Source organism: Chionomys nivalis, chromosome 5 (genome assembly GCF_950005125.1).
Source record: "Chionomys nivalis chromosome 5, mChiNiv1.1, whole genome shotgun sequence".
NCBI classification, from domain to species: Eukaryota; Metazoa; Chordata; class Mammalia; order Rodentia; family Cricetidae; genus Chionomys; species Chionomys nivalis.
Genome location: NC_080090.1, coordinates 85,491,429 through 85,499,832, shown reverse-complemented (window position 1 = coordinate 85,499,832; position 8,404 = coordinate 85,491,429). Strand labels below are relative to the sequence as shown.

The 8,404-nt window shown below is 45.8% G+C and overlaps 1 protein-coding gene across 1 annotated transcript; it reads right to left on the bottom strand.

The window, feature by feature from the left end:
• Positions 1–4,518: 4,518 nt before the first annotated feature.
• LOC130874768 (40S ribosomal protein S15a-like) lies at positions 4,519–4,960 on the bottom strand. The gene has a single exon (XM_057770247.1). The coding sequence runs from the start codon at positions 4,942–4,944 to the stop codon at positions 4,552–4,554; it is 393 nt and encodes a 130-aa protein (XP_057626230.1). The 5' UTR covers positions 4,945–4,960; the 3' UTR covers positions 4,519–4,551.
• Positions 4,961–8,404: the final 3,444 nt, after the last annotated feature.

Sequence of the window (8,404 nt, the reverse complement as noted above, 5' to 3'; positions counted from 1 at the left end):
TCAAAGAAACAAAAAATGATAATAAAGTGAACTCCCAATAAAGAACGGCAGCAGATGACTGAAATAAAAAAGATAACACTACAGGGAGAGTTCCTGGAGTTTCCGGTTTGACTCCGGAGTGCTAGCACCTACCTTTAATCTGTCATTTGGCTCAGGTTCTTTCTATCTGAAACATGTAAACAGTCTGAGAGTTTCCTTAAGGCGCAAAGCCTATGCAAAACTTGGTTCGGGGAGAACCCGGCAAACCAAGGTGTCCCTTCATTGAGAATTTGTATTTGGCATTGTCCCTTTGGGGAACTTAGATAAGAGGTATTGGCATATGAAAATTAACTTGCTAAAGGTGTGAATTGGATAACAATAAAAAAAGCCCTTTGCTAAGAGACGACAGTGAGTCAGCCCGCAAGAGGTTGATCCCCTGCAGCTGGAAAGGCTAAAAATTTATCCCAGAGTGCCTCTGTGTCTTCTTTCCACGGACCTGCGTGAACCCACACCACATACAACACAACACAAGATATAAAAGAAGAATTTAACAAAGAAATATGGAAGAAAAACCATCTTAAATGTTGGGAATGAAAAAACACAAGTTAAGAAGTCAACCCAAAAGTTCTGTGGAAAGTCTCGGTAATAGAATGGGTCTAGGAGGCACAGAGTTGAGCTGAAGAAATTTAGAGGAACAATCCAACAACAATGAAGACAAAGCAATAAGGAATCTGTGGGAATTTCTAGATCTCATTTGTCTTAGTCAGTGTTCTGTTGCTGTGAAGAGACACCATGACCACAGCGCCTCATAAAGGAAAGCATTTAATTGGAACTAGCTTACAGTTTCAGAGGTTTAGTCTATTTTCAGTATGGCAGGAACAGGGCATCCATCACACAGGCAGACATGATGATGGAGAAGGAGCTGCGAGTTCTACATCCAGATTTGCAGGCAGCAGGAAGACCAAGACACTGGGACTGGCTTGAACATTTTAAACCCCAAAGCCCACCCCCAAACCCTCTTCACAGCCACTCCCTGATGACCAAGCATTCAAATATATGAGCCTATGGGAGTTATTCTTATTCAAACTATCACACCACGATACTCTGAAAAGACCAACTCTACAGGCAATAAACATGAAAGAAGAAGAATCACATTCTAAACGCACGGAAAATGTTTTTAAAAGAATCCTAACAGAAGAGTTCCTAGAGTCAGGGAAAGATATGGCAATCTAGATAGAGGAGGAGACATTTAGATTTAGGACAGAGAACAAAGACCAGAAAAAACTTTTAATCATTATAATTAAAACACTAAATCCACAGAACAAAGAAAAGATATTGAAAGTGGCAAGAGAGAAACATCAAGATACATATAAAGGCAGTTCCATTGGAATAACTTCAGATTTGTTAACTAGAGAGATATTATTTCAAATAACGAAAAACAACTGTTTGTCTAGACTACTATGCCCAACAAAGTTGTCTATAATAATTAAAGGATAAAAAATACAAGAGGCTTATTCAGTGGTAAAGAAAAATAAAGTGGGAAATTTTATAGGAAAATAGAATGAGCTAGAAAATACTATATTAGGTGAGATAATCCAGACCCAGAAAGACAAATGCCACATATTTCTCTCTTGTGTGGATTCTAGCTGAAAATTTTTAGATTTGTGGGGTTTTAACTTTACTCGTATTCAGTGTGTGTGTGGAGGTCAGAAGTCAGTTGTGTCCTTTAACCACGGGTTCTCAGACCAAAGCAAGTCAAACTCAGGTCGCCCGTTGTCGCGGTCCCCCTCGGCCAGCAAGAAGGACGCAATACCGGAGCTCTTCCCGCTGCAGTTTATTCAGGACCTTTTTCACAACTTCTTTCTCTTTCTCTTTCCTTTCTCCCTTTCTCTTTCTCTCTTTCTTTCTCTCTTTCCCTCCCTCCCTCCCTCCCTCCCTCCCTCCCTCCCTCCCTCCCTCTCTCTCTCTCTCTCCCCGCCCGGGCAAACCTCTCCCAGCCCTTAAATAGGCATGGGCCACCAACCCCGGATTGCCAGGTGGGCACTGCCCATAGGTCCACGCATACGCAAGCAGCTGACAATCATTGCGTGATCACAGCATAAGTCAGGCCTAGTTGATATTAGGAGTTGATTATCACAGAGAGCACTCGCTTTCGGGATCGCGGAGGGCGGGAGCCAGCACCATTAGGTGCGACTCCACACAGCTCTCTACACATTGCCATCAGGTGTAGCTCCACGCAGCTCTCTACAATCATGTCTTGTGCACCAGCACTTTTACCTGCTGGGCCATCTCACCAGCCTGGCTTGTGTGTTTAATTTGGAGTATCTGTAGAGGTCAGGAAGGGTCCATAGGAGGGGGGACAGGATATTAGAACATGTGATAAGAAGGAGGGAAGACTGAGGGGGAGGAGAGATGGGGTAAGCCAGACTAAGGATGTATGGGGGAAACTTATGGGAACCCACTACTTTGTAAGCTAATAACTTTTTAATATGTTTGAGCAGCGGTACTCTGCATGTGTAGGTAATGCTGTTCCCATAAGTCAAGGGTCATTATTGAATGAAAATTCTAGTGCTAGATGTTAAGCATTTCTTAAGGCGAACCTCTCCACGGATACAAATACCAACCAGACCAAATTAAACCAAATTAAAAGATGCCTATGTTTAATGGTTGACAATACTCTCTGGTGGCCCTGGGAAAACATGGAGAGGGGAAGCGAGAGAAGGGAAGACCACGGGAAACCGGGAGACCACACGTTCATTCTCAGGGGGGCAGTTTAAATAGCCTGTGGGAGTGGTCTTGACCTTTCCTGGGGAGGGGTTACTATTTGGTGGGTTTTCTCAGAGGTGGAGTTTGGACTAAGGCAACTTCCAGGGGAGGGAGCTTATGCCAGGAGCTGGGGTAAAGCCCCCAGCTAAATATTCCAGACCTTTTTGTATAAAGGGGTGCCAGAGAGCTGATGTAATGCTTTTGACCAAACATTCCAGACTTTTTGGATAAAGGGGTGCCAGTGAGATGTGAAGACTCTCAACCAAATATTTTAGATTCCTTGGATAAAGAAGCACCAGCTCAAGTCTGGCTACTTCCTGCAGGCATGGGGCGATGTGGAAGAGGGGAGAGCTGGGAGTTGGTGGGCTCACACTCAGTGAGAGGTGTGGCTGGAGAGGCATCTGGTTTACTGTCATCCTGGAGACGTCAGGTATCTGTTCCTTGAGGGAGATGAGAAGGCACGTGGCTAGGAGAAAAAATACATTGTTATTATTGTATGAATGGGGCTAGCCATGGGAAGGGTCATTAACTGCCAGAAAGAATGGGGCAGAGAAGGGCCTGGTTGTACAGGACAGGCACGGGTGAACAAGCGAGACACGAGAGCAGATGTGCCCTTTAAACCAGATTTTAGTAGGTAGGTATCCTTGAGCCAGGAGAGTTGTTACCAATGGTGAAGTCCCAGGAGCTGGTGCAGGTGTGGGCGCTATCTGGAGGGCCCTTTGTGAGTTGGTCTTGGCCCAGACAGCAGGAGTGACCTGTAAAATACGCTTGAAAATGGGTGAGGTTAAAATAGGCTCCAGAGACTGTTATTACAAGGCTAGATTTTTTTAATAAAGCTGCAGAACTTTTTTTTTGAACCTGCAGGTGTCTGTAAGACAGCTGGAACAGGAACATCTTAGAAGGCAACTAAAGCAAATTGGGAACTCGGAATTTTAAAGATACACCTGAAACCTGTTAGTCTTGGACTACGAACCCTGTTAAAGAGGCACACCTGTCTGTATTTTAGCAGGAAACTTAACAAATGAAGTAATGAGCTACCAGTACCCTAAGTCATCAAATTAGATAGATCTGGGAGGGATAAATGAGTAGAAATGAAGTAACTTTTTAAGATATGCAGGTAATCCCAAGTCTCTTCTTAGTCCTTGGAGAACACCAGCCTTAGAAGCAGCACTTGCCATTAGCTGCTGAGTACAAGAAGCCTGAGGATTTTCCTGTGTGGGTGTGGGGGGAGATTTAGTCTGTCTGGGCCGGATGAGAAGATCGATTCCCTGTGTGTAGCATCCAGGAAGCTGAAGAGGTGGAAGGCAGCTTTTTGCTGTACAGGTGGCTTCAAACCCAAAGGCAAGCCTCAAGGTGGAAGGTCTTTTGCAATCACACATCTTTTTGGAGGAGCTATAGGATGCTGTAGGAGCTGGCATGTCTCTATGTTAAAGGTTCTTTTCTTAAATGTCATACTCTTAGATCTGTAAAGGCACTTGAGAATTGGGTACCATTACCTGTTACAGTTAAACTAGACATATAAGTTAAATTTAGACATGTATTTTACCGAATTAGTTACAGGTTACCAATGCTAGTAATGTAAGACTAAAAGGAATTACTCTAATAACTCAAAGAATACTAGCACATGTGGGTGCTCTTACCCAAGATGGTGGTGGGGTCAAAATGGGCGTTACCCACGTGTTTGTATTTTTCCAGAGCTATTGTAATCTGGAGTTATAAATTTTACAGATCTTTTTTTTTCCTTTGGATTTTCTTTCTTTTTTTTTTTCACACTCCATAAAGGCTCTTTATTTATGTTTTACATCTCTAGAAAAAGAATCCCAGGATTTTCCCTCCTGTGTGCTTTCGTCTTGCCTCTTCATGGTCCATGATGCCAGCTGAGGTGGTCAGTACAATGAAGCCAAACTGGCGGGACGGGAGCAGGTTGTTCTGCCATTTTTCTAGGTCTTTGAGTTGCACATCAAATCTAGGGCTTATCACTCCACACTTGTTCAGCCTGCCTGTGAGGTTCACGACGATCTTCCCAGCTCTGTGGTCATCAATGATTTCAAATTCACCGATGTAACCGTGCTTCATCATCATGGTTAGGAACCGAACGATGACTTTGGAGCAGGGCCTGATGAGGACCTGGCGTTTGCCTCTCTTCTCTGCATTGTTGATGCTTTTGAGAGCATCGGCCAGGACGTTCATGTGCACCATGGTGGCGGCGCGGGAAGATGGCCGAAAGAGCTTTTCTTTGGATTTTCGAGACAGGGTTTCTCCGTAGCTTTTGGTTCCTGTCATGGAACTAGCTCTTGTAGACCAGGCTGGCCTTGAACTCACAGAGATCCACCTGCCTCTGCCTCCCGAGTGCTGGGATTAAAGGTATGCACCACCACCGCCCGGCTAAATTTTACAGATCTTAAAACACACACACATATACACAGAAATAAAGCAAGCATACTGTGGAAACACACCCCCATACTCACACAGACATAAAACATGTATACTGTGGCCCCATTATTTTAACAGACAGACAAATAAAACTCTTTTAGGAAACTAAACCAACTTAAAAATCCCGGTGTAAGCAGGTGGCAGAAGTCAGGGAAGCACAAAGGTGATCCCATTAAGGACTGAGTTAGCAGACACTGTCAGAGGGAACAGAAACAAAAGGACGGAAGAACTACATGATTTTAGAGTTGAAGGACGGGGGAAAACAGATCCATTATAGAGAATTAGGGGAATGAGGCACAGTAGTGGCATTGGGATATCATGACTTACCAGGAAGCCAGGATATACTTAGAGCCGCAAGAGGACAGCTCTGGAGGCTGGAGCAGCAATGGGGCAGCTCAGTCCTGGAGGGAAAGGTATTCTGACTATCAGGAAGCCAGGATACCTGAAGCTGGGGTGCAGTGGGGGATGGTCTCCCTACAGGATATAGGAATCCTGCTCCTCTCCTTGAACAGCCCCTACAGCCACAGCTGAGCTCTGCTCTGTTCCCTTACAGGAGTGTCTTAGCAAAGCTATCTGCTTCTTCTCCAGCCCAAGATGTTTCTTCTGCTAACATTCTGCTAAGGAAAGCCCCCTGCAGAAATGTAGCAATCTCCCTGGCTCCATTGAAAAGTTGTTAGTTCTCCTCTGCTGGCCTTGCTCAGTCCCCTTAAGGAGCATCCTAGCAAGGTTCTTCTGTTCTGCTCCATGTTGCTGAGGCCCCCTAGTGAGCATCTCAGCAAGATTTTTCAGCTCAGGCTCCTAAGGAACATCCTAGCCAGGTTTCTGCTCTGTGAGTGAAGGTCGTCACCCAAAACTCTCTTGAGAAAGAGATTTATTAGGGAAGAAGGAGTCTAGGAGAGAGGCTGCCTCTCTGCAGCTTAAGGGTAGCTCTTAACTGAAGGGTAGAGAGGTTTATATAGGGCTTCTTAGGGGCGGAGTTTTCCCAGGGAGACTGGGCATTGGTTAATTTCTCCCTGCTCAGGAATTGATCAGTTTAGCTGGTCAGGGCCAGAGATGGCTCTGACTTCATGACCAAACTGTGTTTCTTTCACTGGTTCTTTTTGGCATTTCGACTCTGATCTTAGGATCAGGGCATATTTCTTTCACTGGCTCTGATTCTAGGGACAAAGTGTGTTTCTTTGACACTAGTGTTAGAGCCAGGGCACGTGTCTTTAGTCCTGGGTTCAGTGATAAAGATGTCCCTTTCCTGGCTCAGGCCTCAAATACAGGGTGTGTTTCTTTCACTGGCTCTGGGTTCAGAGTCAGGATGCTCAGTGATTGGTCGGTTTCCTGCTCCAGTTATCTCTTTTACCCTACATAGAACAAACAGTGAGAGGAACGGCTAGAGAAGTGACGAGGGGAGTGGGGAACATGAGTGGGGGCGGGAGCACTGCATCCAGAAACCATGGGCTTTGGGAGCCTTGTTTGCTTTTACGTTAGATGTTAGCACCAATTTAAAAGGATTTTTGTAAAAGGCAACCCAAAGAGATCAGGCTTTGAATTGCAAGAGCCCACTTTAGAAGTTTATGCCAAATCATGGGACTCAAGTCTGTCACAATACATCCATCGGGACAGGGCTCTTGAGTCAAAACCAGGGAGTGGGGAGGGGGGTGATGGGAAGTGAGTGGCAGATGTCCCTATCCACTCAGTCCCACCTCAGTGAGAAGTCTTACCACTTGCACTGGGCACCTGGCATGGCCCCCATGTCTCCAACAGGACAGCCCAAAAATCAACAAGGATAAATAAACGTAAATGGGCCCCTGGCCCTAGCGGCATGTACTCAAGAAGGGGAACTCACCAAGACAAAGCCAATCTTAGCCTGGTGGAGACCACGGGCAAGAAGGGTGTTTTCCAACACATGGTCCTAGGCCCATGGGAAAAACAGCCACCCACCCCCTGCATGAACCCTCCAAATGTTAAGTATTTTATTACCAACAAACCTCTCCACTGATACAAATAATCCCAATCAGACCAAATCAGACTGAATTAAAGATGCCCATGTTTAATGGATGACAATACTCCTGGGTTGATGTAGGAGTGTCTTCTATCTGTTGCTTTCATTGGTTAATTAATAAAGAAAACTGCTTGGCCTGATAGGTCAGAACATAGGTAGGTGGAGTAGACAGAACAGAATGCTGGGAAGAAAGGAAGTGAATCAGATGCCATAGCTCTCCTCTCCGAGATGGATGCAGGTTAGGATCTTCCCGGTAAGCCACCACCTCGTGGTGCCACACACATTAATAGAAATGGGCTAATCAAGATATGAGAGTTAGCCAATAAGAGGCTGGAACTAATGGGCCAGGCAGTGTTTAGATGAATACAATTTGTGTGTTGTTATTTCTTGTCGCGCCCACCTCGGCCAGCAAGGATGACGCGACCACCGGAGCTCTTCTCACTGCAGTTTTATTCAGAACCTTTTGACAATTGTAAAATTTCTCTCTCTCTCTCTCTCCCTATCTCTTTTCCTCTCTCCTTTTTCCTCTCCCTGGGCAAACCTCTCCCAGCCCTTAAGAAGGCATGGGCAGCCGGGCGGTGGTGGCGCACGCCTTTAATCCCAGCACTTGGGAGGCAGAGGTAGGCGGATCTCTGTGAGTTCGAGACCAGCCTGATCTACAAGAGCTAGTTCCAGGACAGGCTCCAAAGCCACAGAGAAACCCTATCTCGAAAAAAAAAAAAAAAAAAAGAAGGCATGGGCAACCAACCCCGGATTGCCAGGTGGGCACTGCCCATAGGTCCACGCATATGCAAGCAGCTGACAATCATTGCGTGATAATAGCATAAGTCAGGCCTTAGCCATAGGAGTTGATTATCACAGAGAGCACTCGCTTTCGGGATCGCGGAGGGCGGGAGCCAGCACCATCAGGTGCGACTCCACGCAGCTCTCTACACATAGCCATCAAGTGTGACTCCATGCGGCTCTCTACAGTTCCCCCTTTTTGTTTTGCAAAGCAACAGGCAAGAGTAGAGGTCTGATCTCTGTTAAAAATGGAACACGTACTAGTGTCTGTCCAGGTGTCATCCACCCAGAGAACACTAGACCTGTCCGGTGCCTTTTTACAGAGGTGGGAGTTAGACACCAACCCACATGCAATTAGACTTGCTCTTCTTGAGGTTGATGTATGCTTACCCTCAAGTGCAGTGCGCAAGCCTCACATCCTGTGCTCGCTTACATCTCTAGCCAAACTTG